We start from the raw sequence: 18,264 nt of genomic DNA, 5'->3' as shown, positions 1-18,264 counted from the left end.
AAATGAGATAGGAGGAGGTGCTCTTCAATGCAGCATTTCACATTGCTAATATCTGACAGATAATATAAGAGTAGCAGGGGGAGACACTCGGAGGGTTTTAGAACAGTCTCACCCTGGGGTATTACCAAAACAGCTGGCAACAGGGATTATTAACGAATTTGCCTCTCTCTTCAAGGCATGGGGGGACGAGGCCATTACCATTACTATAAGGCTCAGAGGGTGAGGAAGGAAGGGGGGAGAATACAAGATAAGAACACAAGAGCCCCACTGAATCAGGCCAAAGGCCTATCTATTCCAGCTTCCTGTATCTCACAGTGGCCCACCAGATGCCTCAGGGAGCACCCAACACCATACCTGCATCCTATTGTCGTTCCCTAACATCTGGCATTCTACCTCTCATGGCTTGTAACCTGTGATGGATGTTTCTTCCAGAATTCTGTCTGTTCCCAAACGTGGGCACTGTATGTTGGATAGTGGAGAGGCAAACAAACAGATAGGAGAATTCAAAGGGCTTTGGAAAAGCTTTTACTACGTTTGCAAACGGGATCACCACAAAGGAGGTGATGGACCAAGAATGGGTCACAATGATACAGTTTTTATAGAGCCTTCTGAATAGAGGAGGGGTACACAAGGGCACAAAGAAAGAGCGGTAAACATCCTTGGAAAATTACCAAGCAATCAGACAGAAAGAAAAATCAGCATCAGTTTGGAATGTTCTGTAGGAAGCACAGTACAATGTGTATTGACCGGGTGTTTACATACAGGATGTTCATTACTGAAGGTTTGGTAATCACATCACATCACTTTACTCTAGTCCTTTCATCTCACACCCTTTGTCTATTTGTTTATTACCACCTGTCCTTCCCTGGAGGCCCATATTTTGTGTACTTGGCTTATCTTGTTTAGCCAGATTTTCTTTGAGAAGGAAGATGGGAGATGCTGACTAGTAGCATTTCTGGACAAGGGTCAGATAAAGGCCTAAACCAGAGAAGCCTGATTTTGGGAGCCAGGCCTTGTGGGTATTTCAGTATTGTGAGCTGGGCATTTTGGGGACATGTCCAATTCCCTTTTAAAGGCATCAAGGCCACACAAGACATCCTGTGGAAAGGAGTTCCACAGATCACACGCTGGGCAAAGAAGTATTTTCTTTTGTCTGTTCTAACTCTCCCAACGCTCAATTTCAGAGACTGTCCCCTGGTCCTGGTGTTGTGTGAGAAAATCTCTCTATCCACACCCTGCATAATTTTATACATCTCAGTCATGCCCCCCCCCCCCCGGCACCTTTTATACTGGAGCCCCAAACGCCTTTTCTCGTAAGGGAAGTGCTCCAGCCCAGTAATAGTTTTGGTCACTCTCTTCCGCACCATTTCCATTATCACTATAATCTTTTTGAGATGTGGTGAACAGAACTGAACACAATACTCCAGGTGTGGCCTTATTATTGATTTGTACAAGGCCATTTTATTATCAATCCCTTTTTAAATGATTCCCAGCAAGGAACTGGTTTTCTTCATCAATTCCAATCACCAAGTGTCACACATTGGGTTGACACTTTCATCAAGCATCCCAAGATCTCAATCCTGATCTGTCAGACAGCTCAGAACACATTAGCCTATATGTGATGTTGTGATGGGTGATGTGATGTGATATGTGAACACAATGCCTGTGTTGGAACAAAAGACTCTGTTAAGTCTATGCTGCCTGCTATAACAGGCACCTGATCACTGTAGGAACTTTGGACTGACAGACTTCCTGCCTGAATGCAGGACCAGAGGGAAGACTTCCAGGGATGTGTGGTGGGTGGGGAGGCAGGGCCTTACCACCAGTGTCCCTTGAAAAACACCCCTGCCTTGGGAGGCACCCAAGCACTCTCAACCCATGTTTTGCACAGTGTGGGAGGCACACAAGGCACCCCATGCTTTGCTGAGGTTGAGTGCGCTTGGGTGCCTCCCACGGTGGCACTTTTCAAAGGACTCCAGTGGGGAGGCTCTGCCTCCCCAGCCTCCCCACCCACCGAATGTCCCTGAAGACTTCTCAGCTCAAGCCCAGCCAGCCTAGGGACTCCATACAGGGGTTTAGCTCTTCTAGAACCTTTGGAGGAAAAGACAGAAAGAGCAGGGCCAAGGGCTGTATGGGCAGTTCCGCTCTGAGGAAAGTAGGCTCTGAGAACAGCTGGTGATTGTGCCACTGCTGCAGTGGTGGTTTCCCTCAGATAGCGACACCTGTGATCATTGGAAACATATGTATTCTTACTGCTTTAGCTACCTACCTCAGAAGAATCCCAAGCCAAATGAGAGCGCCCTGGAGTCCCAGAAGGCCCTGCTGGTTCTCCTTCCTGCCTCTGCAGCCCCACCTGCCTACAGCCCCACCTGCCAGGGGCAGACAGGAAGTGGGTGTGTGGAGGAGGGAGAGCGCCCTGGAGCCCCAGAAGGGCCTGTTGGTTCCCCTGCTGGCCTCTGCAGCCCCACCTGCTAGGCCCAAAAGAGTGGGGCCAGACAGGAAGTGTGGAGGAGGGGCAGACAGGAAGTGGGTGTGTGGAGGGAGAGCGCCCTGGAGCCCCAGAAGGCCCTGTTTGTTCCCCTTCCTGCCTCTGCAGCACCACCTGCTAGGCCCAGAAGAGGGGGGGCAGACAGGAAGTGGGTGTGCAGAGGAGGGAAAGTGCCCTGGAGCTGCAGAAAGACCTGCTGGTTCTCCTTCCTGCCTCTGCAGCCCCACCTGCCAGGCCCAGAAGAGGGGGGCCAGACAGGAAGTGTGGAGGAGGAGCAGGGGCAAACCGGAAGCTGGCGTGAGGAGGACAGAGAGCCCTGGAGCCACTCTAGGAACCGCGCTCCTCTCCTCGTGCCCCCCTCCTGCGGGCCTGCCAGGGAGCAGCTACAGCGATCGGAGTCCCGGCCTCTCCCCTCGAGCGCCCCTCAGCCAGCACTAACCGGCAGTGTACGGCAGCTGCAGAGGGTCACGCTTCCCCCAAAAGCTTCGCTTGGCCGCTCCGCCTTCAGTTCCCCCAGCGGAGACCATCCCGAAGACATTTGGAGGGAGTCTAGAAAGACCTGCCCCCGCCTCTATCCCATTGGTTGGTTCAGGCCACTGTACCTGTCACTCGTCGGACCTTCCCGCGGGCGCCGAGACCAAAGGCGATGGTGATTGGAGGATGCTCAGAGAGGTCCCGCCCCTGCCCGCTGTTGCCCTCTGCCATTGGCTGTCCCTCCAATGGCAGTGCTGAGGGTTCGGGTGTGATGCGACCAGGCTGGAGCTGCCTCTCCCTGGTTGGCCGGGAGCTGATTTGCATGTTCGGAGGAAGCAGCCAATGGGAGCATCGGAGGGGGGGAGCGACGCCCCGCCCTGTCCGGACGGTTCGAAAGCGGCTCTGTCTGAGTTTCCACTTGTTTGGTCCGCCAGAATCTGCCTTGATGGGATCTGCGAGTTCGAGTCCGGTGTCCCCACGGCTGGTTGCGCACCGCCAGCGCCCCAGTCCCGTTGCGAGCTGGAGCCCAGTGAGAGCCTGGCAGAGGGACCCGGCAGAGAGCCCTCCCCGCTGCCCACGCCCCTTTTGCCCCCTGCAGGAGGGTGACCCTGGCATGGCCCCAGCACCCCCTTTCTGCCCCCCTGCAGGAGGGTGACCCTGGCATGGCCCCAGCACCCCCTTTCAGTCCCCTTGCAGGAGGGTTAACTCTGTCATGGCCATTGCACCCCCTTTTTTGCATCTGGCATTCTACCTCTCATGGCTTGAAACCTGCAATGGGTGTTTCTTCCATAATTCTGTCCAATTCCCTTTTAAAGGCATCAATGCCAGACAAGTCATCCTCTGGCAAGGAGTTCCACAGATTACATACTGGGCAAAGAAGTATTTTCTTTTGTCTGTTGTAACTCTCCCAACACTCAATTTCAGAGACTCTCCCCTAGTCCTGGCGTTTTCTCGTAAGGGAAGTGCTCCAGCCCAGTAATCATTTTGGTCACTCTCTTCTGCACCGTTTCCATTAGCACTATATTCTTTTTTGAGATGTGGTGACCAGAACTGGACACAAAACTCCAGGTGTGGCCTTACTATTGATTTGTACAAGGGCATTATAATGTTGGCCATTTTATTACCAATCCCTTTGTAAATGATTCCCAGCATGGAATTGGCTTTCTTCACCGATTCCGATCACCAAGTGTCGCTCATTGAGTCGACACTTTCATCAAGCTGTCCACCAGCATCCCAAGATCTTGTTCCTGATCTGTCAGACAGCTCAGAACACATTAGCCTGTATGTGATGTTTTGATTTCTTGCCTCACTGTGTACTACTTTACATTTACTCACTTTGAAGTGCATCTGCCATCCTGCTGCCCATTCTCCCAGTTTGGAGATCCTTCTGGAACTCTTCACAATTGCTTCTGGTTTTCACCACCCAGAACAATTTAGTGATGTCTGCAAACTTGGCTACCATGTTGCTTCTCCCTGTCTCTAGGTCATTTATGAACAGGATGAAAAGCACCAGTCTCAGGTGCTGGGGAGACCACTTCTGGGGCACACCGCTTTTCACCTCTCTCCATTGTGAAAACAGCCCACTCTTTGTTTCCTGGTCGTCAACCAGTTCCTAATCCATGAGAGGACCTGCCCTCTAATTCCCAGACTGTGTTTGGAGTTTTCTTAACAGTCTTTGGTGAGCTAGTTGGAAGCACACAGCTCTGCTTGGGAGAGGGATCTTTAGACTGGATAGATCAGGGTAATACAGAGAATCCCCTTCCCTCCAAGAACAGAGAGATGACCTCACTCCAAGACCACAGTTTTATTATAAAAGAATAAAAATAGAAACATTGCATACTACAAAATTCTTTGCCCTAAAATTGTGTACAGTGTTCCTGTCTTATGGTGGTGGTTCCTTGTAATGCAGTGTATTTGGTGCACGAGAAGAAGTTAGGAAAAGGAGCCACTTTAAGGGAAAGGAGCTTTAGGAGGCCATGCTTGTCCACCCCAGCTGCAGCCACTAGAGAGGGGGAGAGAGAAGTGAAAGGTGGAGAGATGGGCAGCAACAGAGCTTTGCAATATAGCTGAGTTCCTGAAGAGGTTGGTTAGTCTTGTGGGAATCTGGAGGTCCTTTGAGCAGCATGTGGAAGCGCTGTGTGGACTCAATACAGGAGTGTTGTACCAGAGTAAAATGACACATACCAGTAGAACAGTGGTTCCCGACCGGGGGTTCATATACCCCCCAGGGGCACTCAACAGGACCTTTAGGGGTACTTGAAAAAGAATGGCATAATGGCAGAAAAAGGCAGGTCATGCTCCAGAATGCTTTGCAGGGCCAGCAAGGCAGGAGGGGAGGCAGCTAGCTGGCTGTGAAAGCCCCACCAATAGCTAGTTTTGGGTTATCAATTCATCTATGAACCAGTGATTGAAAACCAGCGAAGTAAAAAAGCTGAAACATAATATGGAAAGTGAACAATCACCCAGAATTTCTCAGCACACTTCTGGTGCAAAACAGTGCAAAGGCAGAGTCTTCTGTTCTTCAAACAGATAAAAAGAGAAACACTTTTTCTTTGAGGGCTTGTATTATTACAAACATTTTGCTAATAGGAAGGGTACAATTTATGAAAATGGGCTGCCAAGGGATATGCCAGTGAAAAAGGTTGAACCATGAATCAAGTCCACCTTTAAGGTGTCTGGTGTGTTAAGCCAGAAGCTCTACATACAATTCACAACACATCACTGGGAGTGTGCAATTCAATTCACAGCAGAGAGATGCAGCTGCATATATTTGCAACCCTTTTTACTCAGAAGTAGACCCACTGCCTTCCATGGGTGTTATTCTGAAGTAATGGTGCACAGAATTGTAGCCTGGGAAAGAGGTGTTCTGGTGTTGAAAAAAAAACAGATCTCTGCTAAACAGAACCAGGCTGCAGCAGCATTTGCAACATGGTACAGAAGAGAATAAAAGGTTAACTTTGGCTAGAATTTCCCAGCAAAGTTACTATAGAAACTAATCTCTGCATTGCTTCTAATGACCCAGCAAGAAAGGAAACTTTTCAGAGTTGAAAAGCTCTGCCCTCTGATTGACCAGAGATAAGGTGAAGTGATAATTGGAGCTTGATTACTTGGCAAAAATTTTATGTACTAGGGGCCAGTATTTAAGGTAATTAACCACAAATGACAGAAGAAGAAAAAATACAAATATCTTGAGCATATCTTCCAGATATGGGAGACCCCAACTGTCACACTGAGAGAGCCCAATAGTCACATGGACTGCTCTTTCTGACTTTTCCACCTAAGCTCCAATGGAAGCTTTACTCACACTCCTGCAACTTATAAGGTTCCTCTCCTGTGTGGGTTCTTTGATGCCGGCTCAGGTTTGAGCTCACGCTAAAACTCATTCCACAGTTCAAGCATTTATATGGCTTCTCTCCTGTATGGGTTCTTTGGTGCAAAGTCAGACTTGAATTCACACTGAAGCTTCTTCCACACTCCAAACATTTATATGGCTTCTCCTGTGTGTGGATTCTTTGATGCACAGTCAGTGCTCCACTGTCACTGAAGCACTTCCCACATTCAAAACATTTATATCGTTTCTCCCCTGTGTGGATTCTTAGATGCTGGCTCAGGTTTGAGCTCCGGCTAAAGCTCATTCCACACTCCAAGCATTTATATGGTTTCTCCCCTGTGTGGATTCTTTGATGCTCAGTCAGGTGTGAGTTCTGAATGAAGCTTTTTCCACACTCCAAGCATTTATATGGTTTCAGCCCTGTGTGGGTTCTTTGATGAAAGGTCAGGTCCCAGCCACGAATGAAGCTCTTCCCACACTCCAGGCATTTATATGGTTTCTCCCCTGCATGGGTTCTTTGATGATAGGTCAGAGCCCAGCTACGAATGAAGCTTTTTCCACACTCCAAGCACTTGTGGGGTTTCTCCCCTGTGTGGATTCTTTGATGCTGGTTCAGGTTTGAGCTCCGGCTAAAGCTCATTCCACAGTTCAAGCATTTATATGGTTTCTCCCCTGTGTGGGTTCTTTGATGCACAGTTAGTTCTGAGCTCCGAATAAAGCTCTTCCCACACTCCAAGCATTTATATGGTTTCAGCCCTGTGTGGGTTCTTTGATGAAAGGTCAGGTCCCAGCTACGAATGAAGCTCTTCCCACACTCCAGGCATTTATATGGTTTCTCCCCTGCATGGGTTCTTTGATGACAGGTCAGGCCCCAGCTACGAATGAAGCTCTTTCCACACTCCAAGCACTTGTGTGGTTTTTCCCCTGTGTGGACTGTTTGATGAAAAGTCAGGCTGGAGCTGGTACTGAAGCTTCTTCCACACTCCAAGCATTTGTATGGTTTCTCCTCTCTGTGATTTCTTTGATGTACAGTCAAGTTCCCTCTCCGACTGAAGCTCCTTCCACACTCCAGGCACTTGTGTGGTTTCTCCCCTGTATGGGTTCTTTGATGATCAGTCAGGCTATAGTTCCTACTGAAGCTCCTTCCACACTCCAAGCATTGATATGGCTTCTCCCCTGCATGGGTTCTTTGATGCACAGTAAGGACTTTGTTGTCATGGAAGCTCTTTCCACATTCCATGTATTTATATGGTTTCTCCCCTGTGTGGGTTCTTTGATATCTCTTAAGTTTTGATTTACTGCTGATGGTCTTTGGACACTGAGTACATTTTTCCTTCCTGTTTACGTTGTTGGTTTCTGGATGAACTGTGATGAGGCTGAAATCTCCACCCTGATGGGTATCAGATTTGTTTCTCTCTTTCTCTGTCTGGTGGAGGTCATAACTTTGACAAAGAACAGATTTGGTCATCCAAACAGGTGCCTTGCTCTCCTCCTGCCTTCCTGATCTGATCTTCCTTTGGTCTCTAAAAGTCTCTTTCTGTACATCAAGGATGTTCATTTTCAGTGACACCCCATGTGGATTCCTCCAGTCCTCACTGTCTTCTCCATTGCTTCCTGGAACAGAAAGAAAAACTGGTTTGGCACCGAAATAGGGAAATGGACCTCTAATGCACACACCTAGGCAGGTATATAGTCATCAGTAGACCCGAGTGGATTAATTGGTACTTACTCCCAGGAAAGGATGCACAGGACTGCTCAGTGACCAGTTCTCAGCTGTTGGGGAGAATTGGCACAATTTTGGAGATGTGGGAATTAGTGGCATGACTAACATTAAGTGAACAGAATTGCTTAGCTTTATTAAAACCATGATACATGACGTTTATTGGGCTGGCTCAGGTGAGAGTCCCATCTGAACAGGCTTCCTGGGTCTCACACTGGCCCACAGATACTCCTGAGAACACACAGAAGAACAGGACACTTGTGTCTTGATGACGGTATTTCACTATAACACTAAGATCTGTTGGGCCTTGTGTAAGCAGCATGTCTAGTAACAAAAGGAGCACAGCACAGTCAGCAAAAGGGCCCCTCTGCCTCCGAGTCTCAGCCTGGTGGTTTGACCTTTGCAAGGAATGCAACTTGATATGCTTTGCTGAGGAACTTATGCAGCCTTCCTGGGTCTCACACTGGCCCACAGATGCTTCGGAGAACACACAAGATAGCAGGATCCCTGTGTCTTGATGCTTGCCATGAGTTTCTCTTGTAGGTGGCTGGGAGCCACTCCCCCCCCCCCACACACACCTTCTCCTTTCACTTGTTCAAGGAAAAAATTTTCTTCCAATGATCACTGGTTCCTTCAGAGATGGACAAGAGAGATTCCCCCTCCTGCTTGATGCAAAAGCAAAACATTAACCCTTCCCTGCCTTGCCAGTTCTCTTGCAACTGTCCCTCCCTCCAAACAAGGGGACCTATTTTGTGGAAGCTGAGGGCATGTTTGGAAACAGCCCTGTCATGCCCAGACAGACCCACGGCAGGCGGGGGGGCATACCAGGTGCATTGGGGGGAAAAGGGGATTTAAATCCCACTAACTACTCAATAAGCATCCTGCCCCACAATGGATCTCCTCAGACCTGAGCCAGTGATTTCACCGATGTAAGGCCAAAGAGCGAAAGAGGGCAGGGAGGCTGCAAAAAGAGGGATTAGGATCTGGCCACCAGTTCCCCCCCCCCAATGCCTCACCGCCCTGTACAGCCTCCTCGCCACCCAGTTTTTCCCCCTCCGCAGACTTACCTGCTCTGATGTCTGTGGAAAGATCCAGCAACAGACGGGGCTGCATGATCAAAATGGCTTCCAACAGAACGCCAAGCACTCCATGGGCTACTATTGCGAGACAGTGGAAATGTCTTCCACTTTTGCAAAACCCTCCATAGCACGGTCCAGTCCTGCATAGGATTGGGCTGTGAGGCACATAGCTGTGTGACCTCCAGGCAAATCTAACAAGCATCCTTTGAAAGGAGAACCCCAGTTTGATAGGGAGCCTGGCCCAAAACTGATCGCCAATCACGGGCTGAGAAAGTGGATAAGAAGCAAAGGAGGATCAGTGAGTGGGACACTTGGGTCAATTTAAAGTTACAAGAGCTGCAGCAGTTGCTGTTTGGGCTCTCTTTTCCCAAATGCATCCCATAATGCAACCTGCCTCCTCTTTTCTGTATGAGTTCCAAAGCAGTGCCACAAGAAACCATGACTGACCTGCATCTTGTTTTGCTGCATCAGACAGGGCCTCTGAGAGGAATTTATCAGGGGGTACAAAGCTTCTTTTGGGCCCCTTTGCAGAGGGGGAGGGGTGAAACAGAGTGGGGGAGGGTGGTGACAGGTGAGCAGAATAGGGGCAGGGAAAGGCAAAAAAGGAGGGAGGGAGGGTAGAGACAGCTGGAAAAGTCTTTGGAGCTGAGGTCTACCCACCCATGTGGCATCAGTAGTGTCCCTAGCATCCTATGTGGGCAACAAGTCTGAGTAGATAGGAAAATGTAAGATCCCAGGAAATTTCTGGGCCCCTTCCTTTGGCTCCTGGGCCCAGTTAAAAATTACCCCCTTTACCCCCCTCTCCTAGTGTATGGGAACCACAGAAGATCTGGCGAAGAGATAGAATGTGGTGCCTGCAGTGGCCCCTTTACGTGCTAAGGCCTGGCCTTTCTGCAAAGGATGTGCTGCACAGCTGCAGCCACTAGAGGCAATGAGATCCCTCAGGATATAAGGAGCACCTGAGAAAGGAAGGGCTGTGGGTTGTAGGAGGAGTGAATGTTTGAAGGAGAAGAGACAAGACTGACTTGGAATCTGACTTTGGACTGTGACCTGGCTTATTGTTTCTGGACTCTGATTTGGCACCTTGCACTGACCAACTGGCTTACCTGGAATCTGACCCTGGACTGTGAGCTGGCATATTGACTTTGGACTCTGATTTGGCAACCTTCATTTATTGGACTGGGACCTGACTCTGTGCTTGCTGCCCTGGTGAGTTAAACAAGGAAAATAACCAGCCTTAAGCGTGCACGATACCCAGTGGGGAGCAGTTGTGGCAAGACACCTAGGCCCTGGCATCAGAACTGTGTGGAAGGGAGCTAGGATCTGTGTGAAGGACTAGGAACACATGTGTGAGAGCAATAAATACTAAATGAGCATCCACACAAACAAATAAGCCCAGTTTGAGACAGGCTGGAGACCAGTCAGGTCACATCTGTGGAAACGCTTGAGGGTTTCTTGTGCCTTGAGAGTTTTCGTGCTGATGTCAGGATATGCTCAGCCAAACCTTGGCTTTAACCAAGAAGCTGTTCCATGTACATGAAAGGTGACAGAGACAGAAGACAGAAAAGGACAAAAGACAAGATCTGGGAGAAGGATAAAAGTCAAGGGTCCTCCCAGGATTGAGAGGAAATTCCCTCTAAGACGTCTTGGAGCACTCACAATGGGAAGGGCCCCCACCCCACAGTGCTCATCAGTTCCAATGGGCAACTTATGGGACATCACAGCTTTATGGTGAGACTTGGCACTGGCTAGGTGAGTCAGCACAGTACAGCTCTGTCATTCCGATCTCATCACCTGCAAGCCAGGATAGCAGTTTAGCTTCTGCATTTGCTGGGTGGGGCTGATTTGTGACTTCCTTCCTTTAGAGTCTGGTGTCCTTCAAGAAAGGTGTGATGCAGAGAGGAAGGTGCAGGTCCAGCGCATCACTCAGTCTGATCTCAGGCGCACTTTCAGCTAGAGCTCAGTCTAGCTTCTATAGTGGCCTGCAGATGACAAGAGCACACTTGCAGGGATGTATTTGCTCATCCTAACCAGTGCCAGGCTATCCCACAGGGGAGGAGAGTTTCCATTGTGGTGAAGGGTCCCCATTCACCCAGCACACTCTGCTGCTGCTATGTTAACTGTGTTAACATATGTGCTATGTCCTACTGTGTTAACCAGTCCTGTGCATAAGCAAGTTACCTGTCGATTCCTCCTTTTCCTTGAGATCCTGGAAAAATGCGCACTCCCCTTGTTCCAGCTGAGCAACAAAGGCAGGTTCGGAAAATGCCTCTGAGAAAGAAAAAAGGAGATGAGATCCTTCTATCTACATCACATCAAAACTTTCCAAAGCCACCTGACTCTGGGTTGCTCCCAATCCCCAAAAAAGAACAAAGTGGGAGAGGACAAGAGGTGAATGTGCTGCAGGACCAGCTTCATGGATTCCAAAGCATCAGTCTGGTTAGTTCAGGTTCACTGCTCGTGACAGCTGGAATGAACGACAAGTTGGGAATCCAGCTGTGTGGGCGAAACCAGCCACATTTCTTCCACCCACTTCTCAGCACATGAAAGGGAAGCCTCAACCAGAAGGCCCACTCAGCCTCCTTCTCCAGCAATTCCCTCTATATAAAGAGATTGGAAAGCCAGGCAATCACAGCAGTCCAGAATAACCGTAGCACAGTGGTCAAGAGCCTGCTTCTGCATGTAAGAGACCCCTGGATCCTTCCCTGGCAGCAAATGTCCCTGCCTGTACCCCTAGAGAGCTGCTATCAATCAGTGTACATAAGAAGAGCCCCTCTGGATCAGGCCAAAGGCCCATCTAGTCCAGCTTCCTGTATCTCACAGTGGCCCACCAAATGCACCAGGGAGCACCCAAGAAAACAGGCACAACCCGTGTGATGGTGCCCTCCCCTGCATCTGGCAATCAGAGGCAGCCTGCCTCTAAACCCAAGAGCTTGCACATACCTACTATGCCGTGTAACCCGTAATGAACTTCTCCTCCAGAAATTTGTCCAATCCCCTCTTAAAGGCATCCAGGCAAGATGCCATCACTACTTGCTGTGGCAAAGAGTTCCGCAAACTAATTACACGCTGGGTGAAGCAATATTTTCTATTGTCTGTCAACTCTCCCAACATTCAATTTTAGTGGATGTCCCCTGGTTCTGGTGTTATGAGAGAGGGAAAAGAGCATCTCTCTATCTACTCTGTCCATCCCCTGCATGATTTTGTATGTCTTAATCATGTCCCCCCTCAGGCACCTCTTTTCTAGACTGAAGAGGCCCAAACACTGCAGCCTTTCCTCATAGGGAAGGTGCCCCAGCCCAGTAATCATTTTGGTTGCTCTCTTTTGCACCTTTTCCATCTCCACTATATCCTTTTTGAGATGTGCCGACCAGAACTGGACGCAATACTCCAGGTGTGGCCTTTCCATCGATTTGTATAGCGGTATTACAATATTAGCTGTCTTCTCAATGCCTTTCCTAATGATCCCAAGCATGGAATTAGCCCTCTTCACTGCTGCTGCACATTGGGTTGACACTTTCATCGAGCTGTCCACAAGCACCCCAAAATCTCTCTCCTGTCTGTCTCAGACAGCTCAGAACCCACAGACCCCACTTCTATGGTGCAATCCTGAATGTGGGAAACAAAATGAAGAGGAGCAGCTCATGCCTTTGGTGCCTGGCAACAAAGAAGGGCATCCTTACCCTTCAGAGAGGTCACAGTCCCATAATTCTCCAGCATGACTTCCCTGTACAGAGCCTTTTGGCTTGGATTCAGTAGAGCCCATTCCTCCACGGTGAAGAGCACAGCCACCTCCTCGAAGGAAACCAGAGCCTGGAAGGAAAAGGCAGTCTGCCCTCACAAATAATGCCCCATGCTTTTGACATAACATCCCCCTGTTCTTTTGCCCAAAGTCTGAAAAGAGGAATTAAGTTGGGATCAATGGGTATTTTCTTGCTGCATATTTGGCATATCAGACCAGTGGTTTGCCTGAGTTTTTTCTCCACTCCTTTACGATGAAATTTCTATAAATCCTGGAATCCCTGAATTGGATTCTTGCCTGACGGAGGGGGGCAGGCGATTGCAGCCAGATCCCAGCTTGCAGGGGGGGGGGCAGCAGCAGAGAACCAGGAGAGTGAGCAGCTGGCATCCCTGCAGCCCTGGCAATTCCTCTGGCCAAGTGGGGGACATGAAGGGATGCTCTATTGCAGCCTCTCTTGGTGCCAACTTTGATGCTGCAAAGAAGCTTTATTGTTCATTACAGAAAAAAATAAAATTCATGTTGTTGATTTGTCTCTGTGCAAGCATCCTCTTGCAGGCACCCATCTCAAATAGTTGTGGTGAACAGGGTAAAAAGAATGGTCAGGCTGGGTACCATTTTGTTAGACCAGAAGCCATTTTAGTCTGCCCTGGAAAAGTAGTGCTGCTTGGAGACAGTGCAAAGAGCCTTACTGGTCTTCTAGTAGCTGAACTTAGAAGTCAGAGAAGTCAGCTGTCGCGCTGGGCAGTGAACTACCCAGTTAAGAACAATGTGCAGCTGTGATTCTCCAGTTTTTGGGGGGGGGAGCAGGATTGCATCAGCCAATGAGGTCATCTTCTAGAAGATTCATTCATTCTGACCCTCTGGTTGGTCAGAAATTACCTTTCAGGTACATAAGCCTATTGCTGGGGCAGGAGAGAGGTTGGCCTTTGACCATTCCATCAAGGATCCCTGTCTGTATCACTGTTGGTAAGATGGGTGGAAGAATCTCCCTTTGCCTATGCTCAGGAGTCAGGTGAGCGTTAGGAGTAGCTTTACGGTTCTGACACTGTGTGTGAACTGTATTCATTCTCTTAAGTAACAAAGGGCCTGATCCTATCCAACTTTCCAGAATCCTGCAAACCACAATGCAGCCCTGAGGAAAGGCAACAAATGTTCCTTTACCTTGAGGAGGTCTCCATGACTGCTTCTCCATCGCAGGACACAGCACAGGCCTCGTTGGCACGGCCACATTGGTGCTGGAAAGTTGGATTGGATTCAACCCTAAATGCTTTCCTTGTTCATGAAATCATATTTCTGTTCCTTAACAAACCATCAGTGTTGTGTGTGACTCCAGAAAGGCTGGGGAGAAAAGGCTCCCTGCCTCTCCTTACTCCAGCCAGTGCAATCGCAGGACCCTTTGATGTCCTGAAAAGGGGAGCGTGCCACGTAGAGAAAGGAATTCTGGACTCCTTCATGCCAGGCACCTTACATAAATTCTGGAACATCTGACAATATGTGAGGCTAGTTTAATAACAGGGGACAAATTACAAGATTGATTTGGTCAACTGACCAGCATTGGAGTTTTTTTGGTGTTCACACACACTATTCTTCTGAAGGGTCAAATATGATTTCTTTCAGTCCCAGATAAAAAGGTTTCTTTCAAGGCCTAAAAGAAAGGAGGAGGCAGCCAAGCCGTTTCTTACATGTTGCTCCGGTGATCTGCCTCTTACCTGAACAGGCTGCTTAGCTGCCAATTCCGCTCCACAGGAAAGAGGAGACGGTCGGGAACATGACCCTGATGCCATCCCACTACCTGTGGGGGAGACAAACACAATGGGAAGACTTTAATCTTTAGTGTCCAACTTCCCTTCCATGTGCAATTTCGCAGTTTCCTTATTTGCTCCATAGCTCAGGTTCTGATTCAGAAATGCCCCAGTGGGACGAGTCCCACACATCTTCATTCACGTTCTTCAAATCCTTTGACCACTTTGTCCCTGTTTATTCCCCCCTCTGCCCATCTAGGGGTCCACCCTCTCTTGGGTGGCTCTCTTGTCCACCCTCTCCTTTCCAGGCCTGCCAGGATCTGCCTTTCCTGCTGCATTCTCTGCCTCAGTTCCTTCCTCCTATTCATACCCTTGCATGAAGCCCAGTCCCTAAGACAAAGTTTAGCAGCATGCAAGGCAGGTGCTGTGTCAATTCCAGGTGATGTCCTGTCACTCAGACCATGTGAGCTAATGTTGGGGAAAATTCTGATATGCAGATGCAGGGGCTGGGAGTCCTATGCAATGGGGGCATCCGGCAGGACTGTTTCCTGGAACAAATGCTTCAGTCCTGGGTGGAAGTTCATCTTCCAAGAAACCCCCCCCCCCCAAAAAAAAAAACATACACACACACACCTTGAACAATGCAGATGTTTTGACACTGGCTATGTAAGGATGTCATTCTCTGCAGGGCAGACATTTGAGGCTTTTAATCTTTATCTGCTTACTTACTGGGGGGCCTCACCTTGCTTTGTCTTCTTCAGTTCCTATTTCTGAAGTGATCAGCTCTCTAATAAGCTCCCTGTATTAGACGTGGATGCTGGAAGGATCCTTTTTAGCGGCAAACTCCAGCTCTCCTTCCTATGATGTTTATCCCACCTGCCTCTTTTAAAACCTGGAACAAGCAAGTGACAACAGTTCAAACAATAAACAGAATCAACAATTCAGCATAGGTTAAAAACACAGTTAAAAGTACTCACTGACTCTGTTTCAGGAACAGTCCCAGGCCTAAAACATTGTCCTCCAGCGTCCCTCCTACATCCAGCTGTTTTTTTGCACGGATTTCAGTACTGAATGGCCCCTTCTGGCCCTCACTGTTCTGGCTCTTACAGAGTCCCTGTCAAAACCCCCATCATAGAAATGAAGCCATTCCAGAGCAGACCCAAAGCCTGGCATGCAATTAGGGGAGGGAGTTCGTCACAGCTCCTCTTCTCAGCCTTCTCCCTGCTGTCCTTCACCAGCTGGGCTCTGAGCCTGTCTGTCTCCCCCCCCCGGGGGCTTCTCCCCTCCCTCTTCTTTTCCACCCACTTCAGCCTGGGACCCCCATTTGCCTCCATGCAAATGGGGAGTGTCACTGTCTGTCTTCTCAGTTGCCCCCCACCCCCACTGGCTGGGCTTTGAGCCCAATCCTCTGCCTACTCCTCTATGGGCTTCTCTCCTACCCTCCCTTTACTTTCCCCCTCCTTCCTTTCCCTTCCACCCACTCTGCCCCCCAAATGGACTCACCAGAGAAGGCTGCTTCTTCTAGTAAAGAAAGTAAAGGAAGGGAGAGCAGGAAGTGGCTTCCCACCCATTCCCCCCCTTCCCATTCACTCCTCTAGGAATATGGAGTTGCTTCTCTTAACCCTTAGAGAGCCGAGAGGAAAGATTGCAGCAGAGGTTCTTCTAAGCCTGCAGGAGGGATGAGTGGAGGGGCTGGGAGGGAGGGGCTGGGGTCTTTGCAGGGACTCTTGCAAGCACCCTAGGGGGACTCAGGTGAAGGAGGACCAGGGCAGGTGCAACAGGGACAGGAGCCGCCTTCAGTGGGTTACTGAAGAGACAGTGAGATACTGTCTCTGAGTGGAGGGGCTGGAAGGTCTTTGCAGGGAGTCTTCAGAGCACCCCAAAGGTGCAACAGGGACAGGAGCTGACTTGAGTGGGAAGCCAGTGGAGAGGAGGGGCTCAGCACTAGCTTGTATGGAGTATATAACATCAAGCTGGAACCCGCCTAACAACATCTAGGTGCAGGGGGGGATCACACTCCTTTCACACAGCAGGCTGAATACCACTCAAGAGGCATCACTTCCAGCTCAGCAGCTGAGAGATGCTCTGCAAAGTCATGCCTAGGACAGAAGCAGTGCTGTTAAAGACCGTCCACAAGAGAATTGGGTTCACCCAGAGCACCCACAGCATCTCTCTTTCTCACCCCTCTTGATCTGCCCCCCCCCTCCAGGACAGTTCCTCATCTTTTGAGGCCTCCTTCCATCTCTCATGCCCAGCACCTTGGCAGAAGCGGCACTGCTGAAAGGGCTGCGCTGGGAGAGCCCAACTATCACATGGGGAGCCCCCTTTCAGCAGTGACTTAGCACTGACTCAGCACTGCTAAAAGGGTGACCTGAATGAAAACTGAGCTCTCCCAGCACCACCCTTTCAGCAGTACCTGTCGTAAACTGCCAGGGTTTTGGGGTGCTCAGAGTTCTTGGTTCTTGAACCCTAGAGCCCTCAAGGACCCTTGTTCGGTAGTACTGCCACCACCCTGTATGTGCCAGTGTCTCAGTCCAGGGACACTGAGACCCTCTAGGCTTAATTCTATCCCTTGCAGGCACTGAGCACTTTCTTTTATTAAAGCCTCAGTCCTCAAGTTACTAGTCCTCAATGAGTATTTGCTAGCTTGCTGAACGGCTAGGCAGGATTCTGAACCTTTGTCCCCAACAGACAATAAACAACTTAGTAAAAGGATTTTTACTTTATTAAATACATAGGGCTACATAAAGTTACAAAAGGCAGCAAATGCTAGAGGCATAAAACATCTAGGAAATGTATCAGCATTAAAATAACAAAGCTAACTGGCTATCTCTATTTTTCCCTAACTCTCACCTGGGGCAGCTTTCTTTGTAGATCTTTCAGGTCCCAGTTACCTAACAGGCCACATGGCCCTGGGATTAGGCTCTCCCTCCAGGATGTTGCACTCACAACCTTTTCCACCAAACAGACAAAAGACAAAGACTCAGACACACCCTTTGGGCTTTGTTCTTATACTTCTCATGCTAACAGGTCTGAGGTGACTCTGTGCTCTTTTAAACTGTCCAATCAGAGACCCTTGGGGCCGGAATCTTCCCAAGTGGGGCTGGATGCTAGTCCTCCTAGCTCTTCCCCTCCCCCTGGAGATTCATGGGCGCCTCTCTGTCTGCTTAGGTGCTACATTATCACCTTCCATTGAATTGTAAATTCCTTGCAGCTAGGAACTGCAAGCCACTTCTTTGTTACTGGTTTAGCTTGTTACTGGTTACAGGCTTTACATGCTACTAGGCCTAAACTGTACATATTCATGACAGTGCCACTTCTGCCAAAACACCACTTTGTAGCTCAGCAGCTGATGGCGGTGCTGGGAGAGCCCAACTAACACGTGGGCCAAATAAAGAGCTTCTGCAGGCCACATCCAGTCCATGAGCCTTATATTTGACACACTTAATCTAGTGTGCAGACACAATTAACTATTTGAATCCCCCCCCCTCAAAAAGCAGAGGTATTGAATATTGTAAGCTTCTTGGAGCAGCGACCTCTCGTTGACTGTTAATTTATAAAGCACCAAGTATGAAGATAGTAATTGATGTATAACAGTATTGTATTGGCAACCTTCAGTCTCGAAAGACTATGGTATCGCGCTCTGAAAGGTGGTTCCGGCACAGCGTCTAGTGTGGCTGAAAAGGCC

At 49.1% G+C, this 18,264-nt stretch overlaps 1 protein-coding gene across 2 annotated transcripts in view; it reads right to left on the bottom strand.

Annotated features, from left to right (window-relative positions):
* Positions 1 to 4,763: 4,763 nt before the first annotated feature.
* The window catches only part of LOC136640348 (zinc finger protein 850-like), a 34,783-nt gene continuing 21,282 nt past the window's right edge, over positions 4,764 to 18,264 (bottom strand). Inside the window, exon 7 of one of the 2 annotated variants that reach the window (XM_066615408.1) lies at positions 4,764 to 7,626. In XM_066615408.1, the coding sequence (XP_066471505.1) occupies positions 6,259 to 7,626 (1,368 nt within the window). In that variant the 3' untranslated portion in view covers positions 4,764 to 6,258. Of the gene's footprint in view, positions 7,627 to 15,427; positions 15,469 to 18,264 lie in introns of those variants that run through there. The other variant, XR_010793781.1, reaches the window with a different exon arrangement.

Source organism: Tiliqua scincoides, chromosome 2 (assembly GCF_035046505.1).
Source record: "Tiliqua scincoides isolate rTilSci1 chromosome 2, rTilSci1.hap2, whole genome shotgun sequence".
Classification (NCBI taxonomy): Eukaryota; Metazoa; Chordata; class Lepidosauria; order Squamata; family Scincidae; genus Tiliqua; species Tiliqua scincoides.
Note: the sequence above shows the minus strand (reverse complement) of the source record. Positions and strands in the feature narration are given on the sequence as shown.